Source organism: Pygocentrus nattereri, chromosome 18, assembly GCF_015220715.1.
Source record: "Pygocentrus nattereri isolate fPygNat1 chromosome 18, fPygNat1.pri, whole genome shotgun sequence".
NCBI lineage: Eukaryota > Metazoa > Chordata > Actinopteri > Characiformes > Serrasalmidae > Pygocentrus > Pygocentrus nattereri.
The window spans coordinates 30,065,092-30,090,361 of record NC_051228.1 but is presented as its reverse complement, the minus strand read 5'-3'; the positions used below and the strand labels follow the sequence as shown (position 1 = coordinate 30,090,361).

Below are 25,270 nucleotides of genomic sequence, written 5' to 3'. Positions count from 1 at the left end.
TTTTTCAAGTTCATGATGTATCCCCTTCCAGAAAAGAAATGATCACATAACCAAAAACATTGCAGACTAAAAAAATTGCTTAAATTTATTAATAAAAAGAATAATGTCATGAAGTGATGTCAACTGTAATCTAGGCTGTATGCCTTACCAAATTATTTTCTAATCATCATCACTTATGTTCATTCCCAGATCTTGCTCACATATACCCTTCAGATAAGGCAGAGTTGATGTACATTTACCAGACAAGTTATACAGTGCTGTGAAAAAGTATTTTCCCTTTCTGAATTTCTTCTGTTTTTGCATTTTTGTCACACTTGAATGTTTCAGATCATAATAGTACTTTCAATATTACCTGAGTAACCCAAGTAAACATAACATATATACAATATATATTTTTTTTAATTATAATTTCATTTATTGATGGAAAATGCTGTTCAGCCCAACCTGGCCCTGTGTAAAAAAAAAAAAAAAAAAAAAAAAAAAAAAAGAAACACCCCCTTAGCTACAAATCAACCAGTTAACCAAAATCAATTGATTTGTAGTGTTTAATTTCACTAGCCACCCAGGCCTGATCAGTGCCAGACCTATTAAATCTAAACGTCACTAAATAGAACCTGTCTGGCAATGTGAAGTAGGCTAGAAGGTCTCAAAAAGCTGCAAATGATGCCACGTTCTATAGAGATTCAAATATAAATATGCAACAAAGTGAAATCTCCTAGTCTGGAAAGTGTTACAAAGCCATTGCTAATGCACTGGGACTCCAGCGAACCCCAGCTGAGAGCTTTATCCACAGATAGAAAAAACAGTGGTGAACCTTTCCAGGGGTGGCTGGCCTGCCAAAATTTCATCAAGAGCACATCAATGACTCATTCAGGAAGTCACAAAAATCTAAAGAACTGAGTAACTGAGTAACTACACTGAGTAAAAATGGCATCCATGGGAGAGCTGCAAGGGGCAAACCACTGCTGACCAAAAAGTACACAAAGGCTCGTTTCACGTTTGCCAGACAGATCTAGATGACCTCTAGATCTAGATCTAGACGACCTCTAAGACTTTAAAGATAATATTCTTGGACTGACGAGTCAAATATGGAACTTTTTGGAGGGCATGAGTCTCCTTACATTTAGCAAAAAGTTAACAGCAAAAATAGAAGAAATTGGTTTCTTGCTTTTTCACGACACTGTATATTTGTGACACAAGTCCTTTCAAGCCATGACGCCCATCTAGAAATCTCCATCCATCCATCCATCCATTATCTGAGCCGCTTCTCCGTCAGGGTTGCGGGGGGTGCTGGAGCCTATCCCAGCAGTCTTCGGGCGGAAGGCAGGATACACCCTGGACAGGTCGCCAGTCCATCGCAGGGCTCTAGAAATCTCAGTTAACTCTATTCTATATCTTGCAAGAATTCAAAAGAGATTGAAAGAATTCAGATTTTAAAAACCCAAACTGCCCTTAGATCTGTGAAAAAAAAAATGTTAAAATCTTTGCCTGAAAATAAATAGGATATTTGTGCAATTCCTGAGCAATTCCATCTAGAGAGTTCTTTGCTCAACAACTGATGAGGGAGGTCAGGGCTATGGACAGTTGGGGGAATTTTAAGATGAGTTAGCTTGGGGAGATGTTAATAGTGTGTAGAGCACAAAGCTGTCAGAGAGGCACCGTAGCCCATGGAAATTGTGTATAATGGCAAGAACTTAATTGGTAAGGGTAAACAAAGAGAAGACTGAATATTATTACACCAAGTATATTCTTTAACTGAGCAGACTAACTGTATTTGAAAATTAGGTATACTTCTATGTCTAGGTTTCATAAAATTTGCTGATTTAATCCTTTTGTGATTTCAAAGAAACCTGTAAAATAACTTGAGATTTAAAAAGCATGATATGCATTGAAACAGGTAGAGAAATCATGGTAGAATATTCTCTTAGTCTTCAAAATATTTATCCTGCCAAAAAATGAAACGGGGAGAGAATACCAGTTATTAGGTTCTGTTTTGTGAGAGGTGCTTGTAAGAAGCATATAATTTTTGCTATTAAGATCTTTCCAATCTTTTACTTATATTGGACCAACAAATATGCCAAGATGAAAAAAGGCAACCACAATGAATTGCGTCACTGCTTTTATCATTGGTGGCATTGCTGGTGATTTGGAGATGGTTTCCACAGAGATGGATGTATTGAATAAGGCATTCTAAAAGAGCAAGGATTACTTGGGTTGGCTTGGACATATATATCAATTATATATTGATATATATTTTATGCTGTTCTTCTCCCACCACAATTCATGAGAGATCTTTGTTCATCATAACTCCCTGAGCTAAGGGTTCTATGACCAGATTGAGGTCAGAGGGGGAATCCTTGTCTTGCACCCCTTTCAGTTTGAAAAGATTTAGACAAAACACTGTTGGTAGATACAGCTGCTTTTGGGTCTACACATAAATGCCTGACAAGTTTAATAAAGTTATTCCCTAAATCAAACTTTTTGAGAACAGCAAACAGGAAAGCCCATTCCGCTTGTTTGAATGCCTTTTCAGCATGTAATGAAACTATGAGTCATCAGTTTTTATGTCTGTACTAGATTGATTACATTTAACAGATTCATATCTCTTTCTGACAAATCCCCATTGATCAAGATGAATGATTTGAGGGGAAATAATGAAATAAAAAAAGTCCTTTTGCTAAAACTTTAGCAAGTATTTTGCATTCCATATTGAGAAGACATCTGTTCTTGTAGGATGAGCAAACCTGAGGATCTTTATCTTTATTTTTTTTATTTTTTTATTTATTTTTTTTAGAATTAAGCAAATTGATGCTACTTTCCAGGTCTTTTTGATTTGAAACTTGATCTTACAGGTGCTGCGAAACAGGCAGTAAAATAAGCTGGAGTTCTGTCCAGAATGTTTTCTACAATATGATTGCAAAACCGTCTAGTCCAGGTGCTTTATCGGAAGATAAGGACTGAATTGCCTCAGACCTCTTCAGGGAAAAGGGGAGCATTAAGGCTTTCTTTATCTGTATCTGAAATAGAAGGTAGAAGTGTATTATTAAGAAATGGTGACATCCCATGATCAAAAGCTGTTGTTTGCATTATTAAGAAATGGTGACATCCCATGATCAAAAGCTGTTGTTTTATAAGAGACTTATAAAAATTCCTGAACATATAATTTATCTTTTAGGGCTCATACATTATAGTGCAATTGGACCTAGTGTTCTCATTTTGTTCCTATTTGATGCACTAATAATTTGTAGATTAGTACATTTTAATCTTAAAACATTATTCAGGGCTACATGGTATGGATCAAATTTCAGTATGACAGTTGGATTGCTACTTGTGCCATTGTGATATTTCCTCATAAGACATATGTCCAAAAATTTGTCACCACCTGTTTTTCCGAGGTTTCTTCTGAAATCAAGGGTACTAATAGGCAGTTTGTCCCCCCTTTGCTGCAGTAGCAGCTTTCACTTTTCTGGGAAAGCTTTACACTAGATTTTGGAACATTGCTGTGAGGATATGATTGCGTTCAGCTACAAGAGCATTAGTGATGTCAGGTACTAATGTCGGATGATTAGTTTTTGCTCACAAACACAACTCCAACTCATCCCAAGGGTATTGGATGGTGCTACATTTTTACTGTTCCATAGTCGAATTCACTTATTAGAATGAATATCTGGACATATAATGTTTAGCCATATAATATCATAGCACACAAACATGTCATGTGATTGGTTAGGGTGCTCCTTTGCAAATATTAAAGCCTTCTGAGATATCAGTACTGTAGGCCAATATTGTGATGCTCATTAACAGATGATATTGTGATTATCCAGAATGAAGAATATTTAATTCTTAAAAATAGTCTGGAAATATCCAGACACTAATATGAGTGCTTTTATGTGTAGTTGTTTATCGCTGATGTTTTTTGAGAGAATAGCACTGCATATTTAGCCACATAGCATTACATGAATTGCTTTTTGTTGAACAGCTGTCCTGGTTCAGCTTGTTTCAGTAAACAGGGCACGAAAGGGCTGCCCTGAGGCTGCTTTCACTGTGCGGCTGCGGCCTCTTGATTTCATGCAGCTTAAAGTGTTGTCCCCCATACATAAACTCATTGTCTCTGGTCGGTGCCTGTTTTTGTTATAGTCAGTTAGTAAACTCTAACAAGGATCTATTGTGTCCTCAGACCCATGTTTGTCTGAACCAAATAAAGCTCTGCTTTGGTTCAAATGCTGTAGTGCAGACTTCTTTCTAGGTTTTTCTATTAAGGTGGCTGTGGCTTCAGTAATCTTGGCTGCTTATAGTGATCACTGCAGGGTTTGGGAGTAATAGAACTTGATTTAATTGGTGTGAGGTGCTGTGGGTTGCAGTGATAGAGGTTGGTTAATTTGGTGTGAAGTCGCACGTTGATACACATGATGTGGGAATGCCCTAATATACAGGTTTTCTGGTCTGACATCCAATACTATATTGAGAGAATTCTGGGCAAACACATTCAGTTCTCACCTGGATTGTGTATCTTGGGGGAGCCATCTGCTTTGTCAGATTTGAAGCCTTCTGAGGCTGACTGGACTTTTGTTAGAGATTATTAGAGAGTGGAGGGCTTCTTCATACCTCTCACTGGTATGAAGAAATGGGCAGCTTGGCTGCACTGGAAAATCTATCGTTCTGGCTTCAGAAAAATTTGGAGATGTTCCACTCCCAATGGAGAAAGTATTTGTCTTATCTGGATGCAGGAGCACAACATGTGGGTCTGGATATCAGTTATCAAGTCTGTGGGTCTGGATATCGAGTATTACTCAAGGTTTTTGTTTTTTTGGAAATACTCTCTGCCCCCCCTTTTTCCCTTTGTATGTTATACCTGTTTTCAAATTTAAACTTAATTAAAAGTAAATCTAAAAAAAAAAAATAGTGCGAAGACCTGTGGGTTGCAGTAATAGAGGCTGGGTAAATTGGTGCCAGGTGCTGTGGGTTGCACTGATGAAAGCTGGTTAAACTGCTATATGATGGTTGGTTAAAGTATTTGGGGAAGTGCAGATATCAGGCTTAGCTCTGATGCCTGAAAGGGATTATTTGGGAAAAGTCTCATTTACATAGTTTTCTTTTTAACGTGAATGTAATTGTTCAGTCAAGATATGTTTTATGTCCATAGTTTGCTTCTTTTGTTTTATGCTTGAGCTATGAAGCTAATGTAGCTAGAAATGGAAGCTTTTGCCAGTGATATTATCAAAGAAAAAAGAGTGGGTTATTTGAGCCAAACACCACAAACAATTTATTCAGTTTTTGTCAGGTTTTACAAGTGATTTCAAATATGTTTTGAAGCATTAATCGGGCACTCATTTGCAGATAGTAGACAGTAGCCTGATCTCAAGTCACTGAAAGTAACTTCCTTAGAGAGTTACCAAATTTGCCTCAGAGTGGACAGACTTTCCTATAAGGACTCTGCTTGTACTAGCATTGTGCAAACTACATGCCTAAAACGCAAAACTTAGACGTGCTTATGTGTTCTCTGGATGACTGTAGACAAAGGTACAGTGCATAGCTATAGTATGAGCAGGTACTTGATGCCTGCATTTTTTTTGTGCTTGTGTCCATTTTTATAGATAATGGTATATCATACAGTGTCAGAAACCACATAAAGTCCTTGTGAAATTATGGAGCATGACTGAAATTATGACTTGGCCTGACATACAGTTTGCATGATGCTAAATGCTGTTGTATATAATTGTATTACCTTTAGCTAAATTAGCCCCATAGCTCCACTGCAAAACTGAAGAAGCAAATTGTAGACACTAAGCATGTCTTGGCTGATTGAATACAGGTTAAGGGGAAGAGTGTGTAAAGGTTTTTCGCCCGATTGTCACTTGCAATACATTCACAGTCCATTACCAGCCCCCTGCCACACACATACACACACATCTGATTAGTCATGCACATTTGAAAGCACTCCTAGGCAGGTAAAAAGAGAGGGGAACTTTCAAAATAATCAGTACTGCTTGCATGGTTTCATACATATCAGATACAGAAAGAGAAAACTGGAATGAGCTGTAATGAGGCCTGAAATGTTGGCCCAAAAAAGTGTAGTGAGAGAATATTGTTTCTGAAACTTGACCTGAAATGGCCCACAGCAGGTATAGAATCCAAACCTGATGGGAAAAGTCTGTCTGAGCCTGACCACAATGAACCAGAGACAAAATAAAGCTCCACATTCCTAAAAGCGCCTGTTAACTTGGCTTATTTTATGTGAATTTAATTTATCTAGCAACAAGAGCCATCATTAGATCATTGATTAAAAACCAAGCTTAATCATAACCTATACTTACATAGCTGGTGATGGTTAATTGAGTAACTGCCAACCACCAATGATGGTAAAACTGTTTTTTTAAAGGTGCTGCTTATTTATTAATTATTGATGTATATCTGGTAAACTGTAGCAAACCCTAGACACTATTATTCCCACACATGAACATAATCAAACTTTTAAACATGTTGGGTGACTTGTTGTTCGACATGAATACCACTTTTTTGTACCTAACAAAGATGATATTGTTGTAGAAATCAGGCTGCTGAGCTGCACTGGCAATCATGCTTAAAAAAAGCCCTTTATATAGTACTGTGTACATTTTAGGACTTCACATCTTCAGTTAAAAAAGGTATAAGGCTGAGGTAAGTGGCCACAAACTCTCAGATGATGGTTTATGACAGTGCCATTGACACATTAAAAATTAAAGTGTACTATAATCTCAACTTTTACTGAATTGCATGTTTCTGTTCTTTTATTTCATAAAGTTTCAACTATTATACAAACCCCATTCCATAAACATTGGGACAGTATGTGAAATGCTCATAAAAACAGGAAGCAGTGCTTATTAAACTTGTTTGAAATGTATTAAATTAAAAACAGTACAACAGTACAGTGCACAATATTTGATGTTTTACCTCGATGGTTTTTTTTGTAAAAATAGTATATGCTTGCAACATGTTCCAAAAAAGTTGGTACAGGACCAAGTTTGTTACATTGGGTTGCATCGCCTTTCTTTTAACAACACTTATTTGTTGTTTTGGGAATGAAGATACAAACCAATCCAATTTTGAAAGCATAATTTTTTGCCATTCTTCAGTTAACCAAGTCTTCAGCTGCACAATCACATGGGCCATTTGGCGAAGTATTTCGCACTTCATAATACAGCACACATTTTCAATACAAGGCAGGCAGGCCAGTCTAGCACCTGCATTTTCAGATTATGCAACCATTGTATTATGATATTTGTTGGTGTTCTCACATTAAAATAAACTTGGATGATCCTGAAAAAGACAGCATCTAAAAGACAATATACGCCACTCCAATATGTGTATGTCTAGCAGCGTTAATGGTTCTTGCAAATCTGTGATATCATGTCATACCATGATAAACCCTGGCTTTTGAATTTTACACTGGTAACAATCTGGATGGTCTTTTATTTTTGGCCCAGAGAACACAATGTCCATTATTTCCATAAACAGTATGAAATCTTTGAGATACGGTGTCCAAACCCGAATGTGAAAAGTCAGTCGCATTTTAAGCCCTGTTTAAGGCCCAGTTGTGATCTTCACCATTCTAATCATATTAGGTACATCAGCAGATGGAGCATCTGAACTGAAGATCAGTGCAATGCTGTGTGTGTGTGTATTCATGTGGGGTGTAAGGTCATTGTCTGAATTGTAGGGAACAGGAGGCCTCTGGGAGGATTAAGAGCAGGCTGCTCACATGCTAGCTCAGGCATCTGGTGCACACACACACATACATACACAGAATTGTGCTGCTTCAGTGAGCACACTCCACTCAACATGTCCATGGAGACCAGAGGAGTTTTACTGCACTGTAAGTTGAGTAGAAATTATTTCCACATTTTTAACTTTGTCTGTCATGGAGAAATGTTGTAACCAGAGTCAGAGGGTGGCTTATTATGGTGCTAGAACTTTTGTCATTCGGTACTCGTTGTAAAGAGCTGTGCTCGATTTTTTTTAACAACCATTGTATCTCCCATGTCTCTCTGGTGGAGGATTTGCATAAATTGAAGTCTTTGGTAGTCACATTTGGTACTTGTCTCTTCTAGTTTGTTTGTCCATCGCCAGTAAACAGCGCTTGAACTTTTATTCATTTAGCACATTAAAGTTTCCTCTGAGTCTTGAGTGGACGGTGATACCCATGTGTTTACTCCTCGCTGTTGATATTTGAAGCACATTCAGCATGCTGAGCGTTTGGACCAGCCAGCCAATTGTGGGCAAAAAGCTGCTAGATGGATGTCATTAGGCTGCATTTAAATGCAAATGAAAACTCTGTCTTTCTGTCTGCGATGGCTCAGGCTCCTGGCTGCAGACATGCTTATATTGTTGAAAGCAGAATGGCTGCTTTATTCTCCTGCAACTGCAATATGGTTCTGACCTCCGAGCAGCTTCACTCTCATGAGAACAAAACAAAGCCCTCATGCATTTCTAATGCCTTGATTTTATGAAACATGGTAATGTTGTTTCTTGTAGAGCTTGTATCCTTTTTGTCTTTTTTTTTTTTTTTTTTTCCTTTTTTGTAGGTCTATTCTAAAGGCTCAGTGAATCCTAGGTTTGAAATTCATTCATACCAGTCCAATGGCAGTGTCAAACCTGAAAGTGATGACTAAGATCCCAGGCTTTTCATATTACATTATGGTTGAGCTGCACAATATATTGTTTGGAGTACTGACCTTTGCAGTACTGATATCACAGTCACATTTTTAAAAAGTCTTAAACATTTAAGATGAGTTTTATGTGTGCTTTGATTTGACAAAAACCTTTAATCTTTAACAGTGTTGCATCAGGCTTTCACTGTTGTGTTCTTAAAGGCCGAAACAAACTGATACAAAAGTTATCAAATAGGCAAACCCAGATGTTTGGTTGCTGTACCATATCTGCATGTGATTGCTGAGAAACTGTAATCTACATTGCTCTCTTCCATTTACACTGTTCTAGAATGTTCCTCTCCCTTCAGAATGGTCTAGAATACTCTCCACCATTCACAAACTTCAAGTGTGTTCTCATCCATTCACACTGTTCTGTAGAGTCCTATTCTACTCACCCTGGTACATTTTACTTATGCTTATTGTCTGATTCTTTTAAAACAACTGCGATCAGTAGAAGTTCTGTGTTTTGTTTTTGTGTTTTAGTTCTGTGCTTAAATGAAAAGGGGAAGGGGGGCCATCATACCCACCCAGAGAGAGCGAGGCCAATTGTGCTCTCTTGGACTCCCGGCTATGGATGGCTGTAGCATCACCAGGGATAGAACTCGCAACCTCCTGATAGGACCAACGCTTAAACGGTTGTGCCACTCAGGACCCCCCATTTCTGTCTTTTGACTAAAACTGAAACCACTTTTGATCATTTTTGGTCAAAAATTTTGGCTGTAATTTTGGTGCATTGCTAATTAGAATATTGGAGCTTGATGGGTCAGTGTGCTGTGACGTTAATATTTTACAGGAGTAGAACAGCACAGTGTATTGCATTGTAGTGTAGTGTCATATTTCTACAACTGAAACTGAAAAGACAGACTGATATAGTTCTGAAATTACTCGCTATCCAAATCACAGATTATGAACTTCTGCCAACACATTGAAAACCTTGCTTGTGTAAAGTCGGGCTTTACAGGAAGCATGACATATGGAGCATGGATTTAAAGCTGGGTGACTTCTACACACCATGATTTGTGGCTTAATATAACTGTCACTTTCTACATCTGTGTTCACGCTGTAGAACATTGCTTTCCAGATGGTCCATGTGTGGGCCTGCTGTCTTGCTCAAATATAGATCTAGGTTCTGCTGAACGTCGTTCTTGGTAGCATTATGGCTGGATGGTCCGCAGAGGCAGTGATACTGATGTTATAAATGTTCCCTATCTCATTTCTCACTTCAGGGCTGTTAATTTGAAAAAAAAAAATTTCCAATGCAGAAAATCTGGGGAAAAAAAGATTATCTGCAGTTTGCAAACGTGGTTGTAACTTGCTGTTATCTAACAAACTTAAAGTGATGTAGAAGTGCCAGATGTAGCACTCCAATGTAATGAACTAAACGAGGTGGCTGCATTTCTGAATGGTAAAAAAAAACTTTCTGTTCCATTTCCATCTCTCCCTGGGTGATGGCTGAGTTTTCCTGACTCATATCCTGCCAAAGTTAAGGGTGTTCTTGCTGTTAGGAGCTGCTGAGTTAGAGTGGTGATTTGTGCACTTTTTGGACACCCAGGCACTTGTCAGCGCAACCTGTCAGACAAGCAGCAAGTAACATTGTGCCCTCTAGCTTACTGTAGATAAAAGAAGCATTGCACCAACAGATCTTGCACCTGGTTGTAACTTTCTGGGCTAACTTTGCTATAATTATGAATATCAATGGTACGTGATTAGCTAACTACACATTACAAAATATATATATATAAAAAAAAGATTTTTAAACTCAAATGAACTCAAATGTTTTTGTTTTGTTAAATAAAGCCGTTGCCTACTACAAGCAACGCAGCAAATGTTTACAACAGAAGAAGACTGCTGAGATGTTCTTCCAGAGCTGAGGTCTAATTTGTTATACATACATAGTATATTTCAGGGTGGGTTGATCACCAACCCCAAAATACATCTTTGGATGGTCAGAGCTCAAAAAGGTAGAGAAACACCCCCCATAACACCCCCCCTCAACACTCCCCATAAGCAACACCCCCCCAACCCCCCTGGCTCTTGTGTTGACGGTTATTTTCTTTTCAAATTTAAGCTGTTAAGATGCAGATCCATTAGGCTGTCTAAGCAGACTCTGTAGGTACAACTGCTTTGCTTAGTAACTCTTACTTAGTAGCCATTATTAGGCAGCAAAGACAGGCCTTAGTTTCACATGACACATCTTTGGTTGGTGCATCAGGTGAAAAGTCCTCTCTGAAAACTGGTTTTAGCTACAAATTTAGCAGTTAGCAGTAAGACCTTAGTTAAGAATTAAAAAGAAAGTGAGACTCTTAACATCCATTCAAGACCTGGTAGATTATCCTGCCAGGTTGTCACTGTGAGATAAACAGTGAGTTTGAATGACTCTCTGAGAGTCATTGAATATGTTTGGGATCATTTGGATAATAAAAAACACAGAAAAAACATAGAAAATGCACCCAACTTCTAAGAAAGTGTGGAAAAATATCTCTGCAGATATCTTTGAACAACTGAAAATAAGTCCCCAGAAAACAATAGAAGTTGTGATAAAGACAAAGTGTGGACACACTAAACACTGAAAATTTAGTTTGATGCTTTTGTGTAATTTTTCAGCTTTTTTCTTCATAGTGAAAAATGAATATCTTGTTCTCTATTTTCACTGACTGGAAATTAAATGTGAAGGGTGGTCTCCTATTTTTACACAGTACTGTAATATAAAAGATCTTGTGACTTTCGGGGACACAGTGTTAGGAGCATGTATTGCAGCTTATATTCCCTGACTGTCAGTGTGGTTAGTTGAAAGTGCTCAGCTGAGCTTGCTGGAAATGTATTTCTAATCACACGTCTGACAGAAGTGCTCAAATTAATCTGCTGCTCTGCTTTGGCTAAATCTCCTATCTCCAGGCCTCTCTTCCCTCCCCCCACCAAATACCAGAAATGTTTTTTTTTTTTTTTAGACACCAACAAATCAATCTAATAAATTGACTGCATTTAATTTGGTGTGTTGCCGGCGAGGGGATTATTTTGTGTGTTAATCTGAAAGTCCGTTTACAGCAGTGTGCAGTGTGAAAACTGGAGCAAGAAGTAACAGTGTGTCCCTCACATGCTCGTGCACTCATTCTCTCTCTCTTCTTTATATTTTTTTTTTTTTTTTTTTTTGTAAAGTATGGGCATACACGTTGCTTTCTTTTAGTTTTGAAACTGTTGATTATCGAAGGGCCTTTTTACACCTTGCATTAATGCTTTTGGTGATTACATTCCAATTTGACTTGCCCACATGAAAAGTACTGAGTAAACACCCCAGAATACATTGTGAATGAGTTAGATTACTTAAACTACATTCACAGGTGATCAGAGACAGAGCCTCATGCCTCATTTAACACAAGTATAAACAGAATGCATTTTAATTATGTGGGAAGAGCACAATCGGATTTCATCAGGCCACACTGGGGATGGATTTTAGTGAACAGTGTAAGTGGAATATGGCCAAAGTTTATCCAGATACAATCTGGACACAACACATGTTAAAGCTTAACTTTCTTATTGGTCAAGCAAAACAGCAGCCTGTAATTTAAGAAATGTTCAATTAGAGATCTGGTCAGGAAATTTCAAAAAACTACTTACGTGTTGAGTTTCTTACAGAACTGCAATCAATCTTCTTACTACATGTAGCATGTATCTGCTGAGGAACTGAAGTTAGGTGCTGTTCTCTTTTTAATGCACTCTTGATGTTAAATGAAATGATAAACCTCAGCAGTATGACCCTTCAAAAAACAGTAAAGATGCTGTCATCAATGTAACAGAAATGATTTAGGAATGTTAAAGACAAAAATGTAACAAGTAAATAGTAGATTAATTTTTCTACACAAATTTACTCGAGTACAAATCTATCAAATGTTACTTGATTAAATGCAGCGAAGTAAATGTAAGTAGTTACTGCTCACCACGGACAGATAGTGTTGTGTTAAAATTGCTCAGGATGAATAATAAAATGGTTCTGCATGATTTGGACATAAAATGTGATATTCTGTAAAGCTGTTGGATATCACGATGATAATGTGATAATAAATTATGATTAAGGTAGGGTAACCAAGAGTGGATGTTCAGGGTTTTTTGCTATATAAATATAAGTGTAATTAATATCTCCTTTAAGAAATTCTAAAATAAATACAAGCACCCTTCATTATTGTGCAAAATAGTGTTTTCTCCTTTTTATCTATGTAGATCTACAGAAACAAATATATATAACATTTCTCATAACACTCCATTAGTTGAGAATAGAGTATTTTGTGAGCAGTGTATTTGTGCACTGTGAAACTGGTCATTTACCTGAATGGTGAATACTTGCTGCATGTGAGACAGCACAGTTTAAGCCCAGTGCAGAAAAGCACTTCTTTGTTCTAAGGCCATGTTCCCATCAATGTTATGTCACACTCCGTTCTGTTGTCACAGTCCTTAACTATGTGTTTATCACAGAAACTTATTTTGCAAAAACAATATAAATTTAATTCAAAATATCAAATCACTTAATTTTTAGGAAGTGTTTCGCAGGTGAGCATTGTGGTGACTTAAGTTTGTCATTGTTACTGTGTATGTGTGAGTAAAAGTAGTCTTTGATAAGCATTTACAAATTTCTCACATACTTTCTTTCTTTTTTCTAGATATCCAGGAGTTTTATGAAGTGACCCTGTTGAACACTCAGAAGAGCTGTGAACAGAAGTTGGAGGAGGTGAACCACATGGCAGAGCAGTGGGAACACTCGACCACTAACTCTTCAACCACACACCCACAGCCAGCCTGCGCACAGCCAGAGGTGAGAGATAGGAGATACATACACATATATACTCACTCACTTATATACATGACCTGGCCTTTACACTCATATGCACATATGGTAAAGGAGTAAGAGAATTGTCCAGATGAACCGACCAAACTGCAGTTTTTTTTGTGTGAGTGAGGAGGCAGTCCCTGTGGGGCTGCCGTCCTGCGCCTCTGTGATCACTGCAGCAGGCCCACATACGCCTACACAAATTCAGCTAAATCCTGTCACTGCATCGCTTCAAAGTAGTGGCAAGGAGAGAATGCTTGACTCAGCCATATGGTCATGATGATACCTGGTTCACTGTGTAAAATGTTGGGAAAATAATCCTTGCATTGAGAGTTACACATACACTTTTAATCAGGAGTTCAATAGAAATTAATGAGGAAAGAATAAAGTGCGAATGCATGTCAAAATCCCAGGAACACTGATATGGCAATCAGTTTGGACAAGGACATCCTTACATTTTTTGTAATGGGACTATGACAGCAAATTGGAACGTATTCATCATGATAAAGTAGGCCTACTTTTTTGAGGATCACAGAGGATACCTTGAATGAGATAATAAGCTAGCGTAACATTAGAGCTAACTGTTGTAGCAGTAGATGGTGTTGACTTGCCATCTTTTACACAAACGTTTTTCTCTTCTGTGGATGAAGATTTGTACTTGTTAGTTTGTCAAGGCAGAGAGCAGAACATTTTTTACTTTTATTTCTGTTTCTAGCCACACTACCTTTGCCTTCGTAATCCCATCCCTAACAGCATGTGTCCTCAACAACTTGTGTTTCATGGTAGCAGAGGACAATATAACATACTTACATATACATCTAAAACACATGGTTAAAACTCAATGGAATTAACTGAATTGCTGGCCTGTATATTTTCTCGGGCTTCTGTAATGGAGCAAAGCAAGTACCTGTGATGCTTTCATTGTTCAAATACTGGCACTGGGAACAGTTAACTGAGTGCTTGAGCACCTGTGCTCATCCCTATCACATACATTCTTTTTTTTACTTTGTGGCCTGGTTCCATGAGGCCTGTAGCTTTTTTTAAGGAGGCTGGATGATTGGGAAGATGGTGCTGTATCGTCTGATTTTTCAGTTGAGAGTTTGTCTTCTGGACCCAGAGGAAGAAAAACAGCCCAGAGGTGCCTGGAGCAGATTCTGTCTCTGCCGTCCAAACTGTAGCATCACATTCTTGTTCAATTTCCCACCATTACGTATTCTGTCTTGTAGCACATTAAAAGTTTTTAACATTTAACCTTTGGTAATTCCAAGACTTGTTGTGTCCGCGTGTGTGTGTGTGTGTCCTCCGCAGTGATGTATGTTCTGAAAGCAGGAAGGCAACATTCTAATTAAGGAAAACAGAAACAGCCCTGGCTTTGTGAGGAATACAAATGGCTCCATCTGTAAACCTGACACTACTGCTAAATAACATTGCATGTTGTCAGAACACTCTTATTGTCTCATGTATTACTTTCTGAGAATGCAGCCTACACAGTAACCTAATTAAGTTCTTAATTAGTCTAAGAAATTGGACCAAATACAATATGCTTACTTGAGTGGAAATAAAGACTAGTTAATTTAGTCTCACTAACTACCATGTGAAAGTGCCCCCTTACACACCAACTTTTACCCCTTCATGTATGAACTTCCCGTTATTTGAAATTATGAATGAATGTAATTTTCCTTCCATTAATATCTTTTTCTTACATAATGCTTAAGAGCATTAGTAAACATGTTTTAAGAGAATTAGTGAACATGTTTTATGTCTGCACAGATATATTGACGTGTGCAGTCAATTTTGATGTTGGAGTGAGACTTAATGAACCCAAAGCTGGTTAGCCATGTGGAATAGGGAAGAAGCAGAGTGGCTTTTTACCTGAGATTAACATATTATAACACATAAACATGGTAAATGGGTGGAATTGTACTAGCAAGGTGAAAAAAATGAGTAGAAAGAAGGAGGATTTAGCAGCTCACGGAGGTGTCCATTCAAAACGTCTTGTAATTCTTTACTTCTTTTACTTGAGTAACAGAGGCTCTTTTTAAAAGTATAAAAGTTTTTTCCTGCTACCCCAATGCTGTGAATTTTGTTTTTCAGAAGGACATAGAGTACCAGTAATATCAATAACATCGGCATTGTAGGATGCCTGTGGGAAAGATATACTGGACAGTTCTAGTGAGAAAACGATGGATAAATCAACAAAATGTGGCATGGTAGAGCCATATTGCTACAGTTGCAGAGGACAGGCAGCTGCTGTTTCTCCCACTAGACATTGGTGATGTGAGCCCTGTGTTCACAATGTTACTGGATACATTCAATACATACTGATGAATCTCATATTGCCCACTCATATAATAAAATGCAACACAATCTACTGCTTTTTATATGGAAAATATGATTAACTGTGATTAAATTGTGAGCACAAAATAATGAATAATTACTGGCCTGGACCAGATTTTTTACACTTGGGTCATCTAACATGGGCAATGACAATGAAACTGTGTTATTCACAAGATCATATCTTGTAACATTGTCAATTTTCTATGGGACACTGATTACTTTACAGGATATCAGAGCTGAAAGAGAGTTCTAGTTTTGAAACGTTTACAAGTGCTTTGAAAAATTGCATGATCAGACCCACTTTTATATGGGCCATGTTTTCCTGCTTTATCTAAATGTAGTTAAAAGTGTTCAGGATTCTTTCCTTGCAATTGTCTAGGCTTGTTTAGATCTTTAGTGCTTAATGAACTCAGGTGTTTGATGGCTATGTCATCACACTGTGTCTTGCCTAAACAGTTTTTAATAGTGTAGTGACCGTTTTTTTTATACAAACATAGTTTATAGGCCTTGGTTAAAAGAGGAGAGAAGAGAATCAGCATTTTTTAATGTAATATAGCCAAGACCGGCACTGTTTGTTGAATGATGTGTTATTTTCAACCACTAGGGGGGGCTGGCTCTGTGTGCACACACTTCACTCTGGCACTCTTACATTATCTGTCAGAGGACTATACAGTGATATCTTAATGAAAGTACCCATTGGTATGCTATGCTTTAAAACTGTAGAGCACAATGACCTAAAGTAAACCCTTTCATGGCCACCACAGTCAACTTAAAATGCACTGATTGATGATATTAAAAGGCCCAGTGTGGTGCACTACTCTTTCTCTATCCAACACAAACTTCTAGAACTGGACCACTGCAGAACTGAGAGATGGAGATTAGCAAAGATAGTACACTAGATAGTCTATTTTGTTTCCTATGAAATATGAATGGCTGTAAATGTATATGAATTAAGAATTAAACTGAAATAACTCACAGATTTGTCAATCCTGAGCTAGATTTATATTCACCTTTCAAAGTTCACTCACAATGTAACATCTCTCAATAAGCAAAAGTCCAGTCAGACTCATCTGTCTGCTTATCTGACATAACATTATCTCATATCTGATCATGGCCTCTTTGGGACATCCATCAAGAAAAAAGAAAATATGGCTAAAACTCATTGTTACAAATTGAAAAACTGGAAAAATGTGATTAAATAATTTTTAAAACAAATTACGACACTATTGTTAATTGAGTAATTGTGGTTAATTATACAGTGATATTATAGTTTTAGAGAGTAGTTATTGAGAAATAATATTTGAGTGCTTGTTCTGAAACACCAATGAGTATTCACAAAAAGTAAAGAGCTGTTCAAGCCAGCCCTAAAGTTTACAAATGCGTAAGTCTGCAAATGAATAAAAAGCAGACATTTTTGCGCAGCAGCCCAGCGTCACCTGTCATTTGCTGTCTCGCTTTTCATGCATTAGAATGGGTAGGATAATATATTTCTACCAATAATGTGTGGGTGGGATAGACATGGATTTTATACAAATCCATGAAAGTTCTGCCATGGCCTGTTCCATAGCCCATGCTTCAACTAATTGCTAAAGTTGCTTCTTTGATTGTAAAAAAGAAGCGTTATTCTTACTCCTGTCATTCTGTCACTGGAATATAATAGCAGTGTTTTGATAGAGGTCAGTCTCCCAGGCTGCATGTCTGTTCTGTATTAACCAGGCCATGCATGCTGGGTAAAAATAGCCCAGGGACCAAAGTGGCAAACAAATGAGTTTAGTAACCGTGGCTCAGCAGAAGATCAGTGCTGAGAGATGGCCTGGAATGGGGTCACCTGGACAGGTACATTGATTGCCAGTCCAGTGAAGAGTCTTTCTTCTCTCCTCTTTTCTCTTCTTCTGGCCTCAGAGATCTGAAGGGACCCTTCAGTCAATCAGTCACTTGTATGTGCGAATATGTGCTAGAATGCCTTGCTATCACTTCTCATGTTATGTAAGAAGCGTGTGAGTGTGTTAGAGCAAGCGAGAAGCTGTCTGGCCTTACCAGAAAAGCATGACTGTATATATCTGTGCTCCATAAGTGCAGTTTATTGCGTTATGAATGTTTATGAGCACTAATCTTTCAGATGTTGAATTCTGTTTCATTCTGTAGAAATCATATCACAACATGTCATTACTGAGCATACATGAAGCAAAATATTTGTTGTCTCATGTTTTGGACATATTACTTGGAGTATATTACTCCCTGTAGACCCATAATGTGTTTCCTAGCTGTCAGTTTGATGTTCCTTTAGAGATACTGTAAGTAAATGATTTTATCAAAGACAGTTGGGTTGAACTGAGTTGAATAGAAGGGAATGCAGAGAGCAGAATGCAGAAATGAATGACGAGAATTTGCTATGGAGAATGTTGTATTAATTAACCACTAAATGTAGTTTAAGAAGTTTGTGATGGTTTAGGCACGCAGTTTGTTGTATGCTAATTGCTGGGCTTGAAGTTTGTATTCCTTGGCTACATTTATTCTTATTTCATGTTCAAAATGATATGACTAGAGAATCTTTGAATGCCAAATGTGATTTGTTTAGTGTAATGTGATAGGAAAATAATAAATGTAATTTTTTTGCAAAACTCTTCCTTTAATAATAACTTCTTAATTGGTGCATTTTGGTGAAAACACTTCTTAACAATGTAAAACTGTGTTCTACCATGTAATTTTAGAGTCACATTGCAGTGCCAGCATATGCTGGCCATGGTCTGTTCATTCATTTTTATGCCTGTCAGATATTTTCATGTTTCTCCCTAAGCCTAAAAGGTAAGCAACCCAGGCAAGTCTGGGTCTCAAGTTTACTTCAGTTTTGCACTAAGACTATGAGGCTAATACTGCTGACAAGAATAGAAAAGCTTATATCCTGGCAGATAGCATAGTACAAACTACACACACTGGCCACTTTTTTAGGTACACCTTACTAGTAAAAGGTTAGACCCCCTTTTGCCTTCAGAACTGCCTTAATTCTTCATGGCAGACTTTCAACAAGGTGTTGGAAACATTCCTCAGAGATGTGGGTTGGTTATTTGAGTTCCTGTTGACTTTCTATCATCTCGAACCAGTCTGCCAATTGTCCTCTGACCTCTCACATCAACAAGGCATTTTTGTCCACACAACTGCTGCTCATGGGATATTTTCTTTTTTAGACCCTAGAGATGGTTGGTACTCGGTTTGCACTTCAGCAAGTTGTCTTGACCACCTCTACATGCCTAAATGCATTGAGTTCAGCCATGTGATTGGCTAATTAGCTATTTGTGTTAACAAGCAATTGTACCTAATAAAGTAGCTGGTGAGTGTATCCGAATGCTCCATGTCAGTCATTTTTACTGACTGCACACTCCCACTTCTGTAAAGATTGCAGAGCCTTTTACCTCCTGTAAAATGAGCAGTAGAATAACCTCAAATTCTATTAATCCCATGTGAAACAATGTAGCATTTTTACCAATATCACATCCTATAGAAAAGTGTTTTCTTAAGTGTGAAGGCAAAGAGGCACTTTTGTTCTTTGTCCCTAAAATCAAGCCGATAGGTATAACTTATTACAGAAAAAACTTATTTTATGCGGTAAAGTTGACTGTTTGCTGTTAATTCCCAAACTAATAGTGATGCTAATGATATGCTAATTTCACTCACATCTATGCCATTTATATCGTAATGGGCCATAAACATTACTGGCTTCCTGTGGTAAACTGGCATTACCTCTCTTCCTCATGGAAAAATGATTCTGTCTGAATAGGGCTGCTGTCTATTGCATGGTGTCCCTGGCTACAACATTTCACATTTTAGCCACTAAACATGCAGAGCCTGTAGCCTGAGAATTGTTTTTTCCCAACCTTAAACAAACTACCAGAGTAGGTGTGTTTTCATTCATTCACAAATAATCATAGCCTGCTGCAATGTCTGGGCAATTAAAATGTGGCTTTATTGCCAGTGGGACCGCTGACAATAAAAAGGAGTCAGATAATGATGCCAATTACAAAAGAAAGACAAATTATGCTGTTCAGAATCAAGGAGAAGAAACAGTTCATGTGGCTGGAGTGTGATTTCCAGAAGGATGTGATGTTAGCAGTCAAGTTCATTTGGGAATAAGTAAAAAAAACACTGAGCTCTGCATCTCAAATAAACTTATTTATGTGATTTTTGATACTGTACGACAGGCAGTTATTTATAAAAATGGACAAATATGCAGAAAAAAAATTCAAGATTGCTACTACTGCTGTTTCTTACTATGCAGCACACTTTTATGTAAATTGGATTTACTATTTCTTTGATGCTCCCAGATATACTGTTGTCTGTCTGGTCTAGTGCCTACTGAGAACAGACTAAAAAGAAAAAAAAAATAGAACTGTTAAAAAGTTGAAAGACTATAGGATGTATGAATATGTTTTTCACATGTGCAGGTGATGGAGAAGAGCCACGTGGAGCTGAGTGTGGAGGAATCAGCACCAGAGAGCAACACAAATGCAGAGGTGAGTATTCTTTCTGGGCATACAGTGAGGCCTACATGAGCAGCATACAGGTCTACACAGACTCCCCACACACAGCCACACTAATGCTAGAATGGAGGCTACTACATCCTACATCCAGCCTAATATATGCACAACACATAGACACATGATTGCTGGTGTATATGTAGAATGCTTCACACCTCCTTTTCCAGAGCAGAAAGCAACAGATTGTCAGTCTGTAGTGTTTACAGTGGGGAAAGCCTCTGCAAAGCGGGCGGCGATCTTTCTCCAGATGCTGTTTTCTTCGGTTTCTCTTTTTTTCTGGTTGTTGTTAACTGAAGAAATATGATATTTGCTATTGTTTGGAGGTGTTCTTTAGGGTTCTTGTACCAGGTTGTGGTCTAATCTCGCCTCATGTGGTCTAATCTCGCCTCACGATCAGACTGTTAAGTGTGGTAATAAAACTGAAATCAAACATTTAAAGGAATATTCTGTTTTATAACATTTTAATCTAATCCATGTGTACTGCATGCGCAACATACAGTCGATTATTGTGGACAGTGATTGAAATACATACTTCTCTGCTTAGAAAAAGATCAGAAAATGCATTGACTTGAAATACATTGGTAAAAGATGACAGTGGGTCGGTTTATAAGTAAATTACATCAAAGATTTGGGAATTTCTAGCTTTTTCAGAGGGTTTTAATATATGAGCATATTAATTTTTTTTTGCTTTCAGTAACTTTATATAGCACAGTATATAGCTGTTAAATGGTTGTGTATCTGTTTTGCTTCTTTTTGTAAAAACTACAATTAAAAAAAGGTATCAACTGACACAAGTACTTATGTGGGAATAATGCCATTCCCATGCATTTTATATCCTTGTGATATCAGCAATCATGAACACTCAAAATCTTCAGCTTTTTACCACCTTTGAACCAAAAGATTTTCATGTGAGTGTATGAGTAGTTTTACAAACCCTTTATTTTAACCCTGCTACACAAAAATAACATAACAGTGCCTTGAACATGACAGATTTTGTTCGGTAATTAAAGAAAAAAGTAATATGAGAGATTTTTGCAGGGTATTGTAACAAATTACATGTAGGTATTTTTCTTACTTAACAGAAAAGTTAAATAAACATTACCTGAAAAAGTTCAGAAGAAGCCCAGGTGTTTTTTATTTTCCATATTTTTTCTTTCTTTCTTTTTTCTTTTTCCCTCTCTTTCTCTCTCACATAGATTAATACACATACTCACACTGAGCTCTGTTAATTACTGAACACTAAACAGCATGTCATCAGCAGCAGGCCTGTGGAGTGTGCAGAGGCACAAACAAGTGCTCCAGATTTAGAGGAGCATTTTGTCTCATTTAAACATCTGCCTCTGCTCTAACAGCTAGTTATTTATCTCGTGTCTTACAGGTGTGGGCGGAACATGTTTTTGCACTGAGGATTATGAAATGAATGCTTTAATTGCTGTCATGCCACAGGCATGGGCACGTGTTTTTCTTATAAATATATACATAGCTTATTTTGTCCTTTTTGCAGAAAGATGGTTTGTTCTGAAGTGTTGAAAAGTGTTAAATTGTGATGAATGTAGACATAATGGAGTTATGACATAACATAATATGCTAATGTACATGCTACTGTGAAAGACAGAGCCTTTTTTTGTAGAGACAACATGAGAGTGCTACATTTTGTGTGTGTGAGAGAGAATGGGTTGTAATTAGTGAGCTGATGCACTGTGTGGATCCTAAGAAACTGGCTCGTACTGACTCAAAGCCCAGCAGTGTGACTGATGCCTCTGGTTGGGAGGCTGCCCTGTATGCTATTAGCCTGTTTCTAATGATTGAGGATTGAGCTTTGTGTGCACTCGTGTGTGCATATGTATGTTGTGTGTGTCTTGAGTGCGTGCGTGTGTGTGTGTGTGTGGTTGGTTTTTGGATTCTTCTCTGTAGTTCGACTCCTTATTGGGAGGCGTGCGGATCTGCAGTAATTGCCACCTCTCGCCCACACAGAACACTGATGCCTTCACTGCTCACACAATGCAGCAGACACACATACGTGGACATACAAATACTCACAGACACACATGCACATACATATACAACATACATACATGCATACACACATACAGTACTGTGCAAAAGTCAGAGGCCATCTTTTGTTTGTTTCATTTAGAGTAAAAACGACCATTAAGTAAAATGAAAAAAGGATGAAAACACTGACATAAAAGAAAATTACCCAGAAGCCTAAACGATTAAATATAATTTTTTAGTGTTTAATGTGTCCACCTTTTGCTTTTACTACAGCTTCCATTCCTTTCAGGAGACTTGATTTCAGTCTTTCAAAGAAAGCTGCTACTTTTCCACACCTCCAATGTTTTCTGCAAGTAGTCTCACATTCAGTGATGTTGAGGTCATGGCTCAGAGATGGCCTTTCCTCTTCATCATTCAAGTGGACTGTGGACAGTAATGGGCTGGAGGTTAGGGAGCCAGCCTTGTGACTGGTTTGATCCCCTGAGCCAACAGTTCATGACTGTAGTGCCCTTGAGCAAGGCATCTAACCCCCAGCTACTCCTGGGCTCAGTGGATAGGACTGCCCACCACTCCGGGCAAGTGTGCTCACTGCCCTCTAGTGTATGTGCATTCACTAGTGTGTATGTGGGTGTTTCATTGCATGGATGGGTTAAAATACAGGGGTAAAAATTCTCCATTGTGGAACTAATAAGTGTAACTAATCTTCTCTCTCTCACTCTCTCTCTCTCTTTTCTGGAACCAGAATCCATTGCAGTGGCCAGCTGCCTTGAAATGCTATAGTACTGTTTTATGCCTTTTTCAGACTGATCTGCTTAATTCTTTCTTAATTGTGGTAGTTCAAGTCCTTCACTTGTTCTACATCCACCTGTTATGGGTATGTCTTGGTCAGGTAGCAAGCCAAACACATTGTACCTGAACTGCAACCAAACACCCTGTAATACTGACCTGAAGCAGTGCCAGTAGCTGTAACTACAGTATTCATAACTTGGCATTGCCGTTTCAGGTTTGTTTTTTCCTAAACACACATACATTTTAGATCAAGACTTTATGGTGCCAGGTGTCTCTTTCACACCTGCATGAATGCTGGTGAAGTGTCCAGCTGTGTGCTGTTGTGTTTAGTGTGAAGCATCCTATGTACAACTAGCTTTCAGTAGAAGAGCACTCCTAGTATAAGTAAGGCTGTTTTATTGTCTATTGCCAGCAATAACAAAAGCAGGTCTTAATTTGATATGAATTACTTTAAATTGCACCTTGTTAACTCACAGCTTGTTGAAACAAGGAAAGAAATTATTTTCAGATAATAAATTCTAAACTTTCAGGTGTGTTTATAAGTAGGTGATACGTCTGTATGATTTGAATTTGGTGAAGTTATTGTTTTGTGTGTAATACACTACATCTTTTACATTTTTGCATTCAAATCTATCAATGCAGGATGTAAATCAAATATAAATTATTAAAAAACTAAACAATTACATATAAATAAGTACATATATGTGATTACATACAAATAATTGGGCAATGTAAAAGTAGTGTGCAAATTTCAAAATTACAGTGACAGTGACAACTGTTGTCTTCTAAGGGCTCTGTACAGCTGAATATTGGTTTCTGTTCTTTTTTTCAGCCTTTTTTATCTCTGGATTGAAGACATTCTGATTGATGAATATTTTACCCTCAGCCCATAGATTTGATACTGTGTCATTATTACTGATCATGTCTTATGGAAGTTTACACCACACTAGTTAAATAGACAAAATTGCAGACAAAAATCAGGCTTCAATAATAGCAATGCTAATGAACTGTTCTAATAATGCAACATACTTTTGTCCTATTTTAGATAAGGTGCAAAAATAGAATCGGCCAAGATCAGAATTGGCAGATTATGTCTCCAAACACAACAATTTATTGGCTGATCTTTGTCGCAGTTTTATGGTGTAAATAGCTTGTGGCAGATGTGTGCAGTCTTACTGTATTTGAACAACTCATTGTCCTAAATAACTAGTTGCCTCTTTTTCTATATAGCAGTCACGTTATTTAAATAGGCAAAAAACAAACTATTTAAAAAACAGTTTGGCATATTAAACAGCATATATATATATATATATAATAGAAAGTAGTGGAGATATGCTAGGGTTTATCATTTTTTTCATTAAGCCCATCCAGTGTGAGCTTCAGGGAAAAAAAAGAAAACGCATGTGTTGTGTCACTGTCCTGTGGGAAATGTGGTCTGAAGGAAGTTAAAACTGTCTGCCTTCATAATGTGATCACTTAAAGCGGCTTCCAGATCCATCTGCTGAACAGCTTAGTGCGCGTGTGTGTGCCGCGTGTATGTGTTTGCTTGTCTGTAGAGTGGCCGTCGTGCGGCTGGCTCCGTGTGGCTGGGTGCAGGAATGAAAGCGGTGATAAAGGTTATGTTTTGTGATGAGCTGGAGCTGGGACTGACCGAACACATCAGGTCCAGACAGCAGGTAGGATGCTGAAAATGCTGGGACAGACCAGGATGTGGCCACCTGACAATGTATAAAAGAACTTTTAAAAACACCAGCTGTCCTTTATGTCCTTTTACGATGAATGGAAGTAGAAGTTGTCGAAAATTAGAATAAAAAAAATACTGTTATAATGTTTTTTCTTTCTTATAAAGTTACTGTTGTGGTGATGTGAGGTGAATATGTCCTTTTTAGTAAACATCTACAGTATTCACGTTTGCTTTTCCTTGTTTTCAAAGGGCTTTATGTGACTACTTAAAGGGGGATTTTTTTGTCTCCAAAATTTCTGCATTCAGAGTTGTTTAATGTAAAATTTGCCATTTTACAAACATTTTGTGAAGAAAATTCTCTGCAGTGGTGATGGTAGGAAGCAGACATCCGAAGTATTTAAAGCTTCTAAAAGATACACAGAAAGTT

At 37.7% G+C, this 25,270-nt stretch overlaps 1 protein-coding gene across 25 annotated transcripts in view; it reads left to right on the top strand.

The window, feature by feature from the left end:
- Nucleotides 1–25,270, top strand: part of dlg2 (discs, large homolog 2 (Drosophila)) — a 355,760-nt gene that overhangs the window by 26,488 nt on the left and 304,002 nt on the right. For 23 of the 25 annotated variants that reach the window (XM_017692671.2, XM_017692676.2, XM_017692665.2 and 20 more), the window contains 2 exons: nt 13,340–13,491; nt 20,283–20,351. In XM_017692671.2, the coding sequence (XP_017548160.1) occupies nt 13,340–13,491; nt 20,283–20,351 (221 nt within the window). Of the gene's footprint in view, nt 1–7,783; nt 7,853–13,339; nt 13,492–20,282; nt 20,352–24,765; nt 24,836–25,270 lie in introns of those variants that run through there. The other 2 variants (XM_017692661.2, XM_017692667.2) reach the window with 2 other exon arrangements.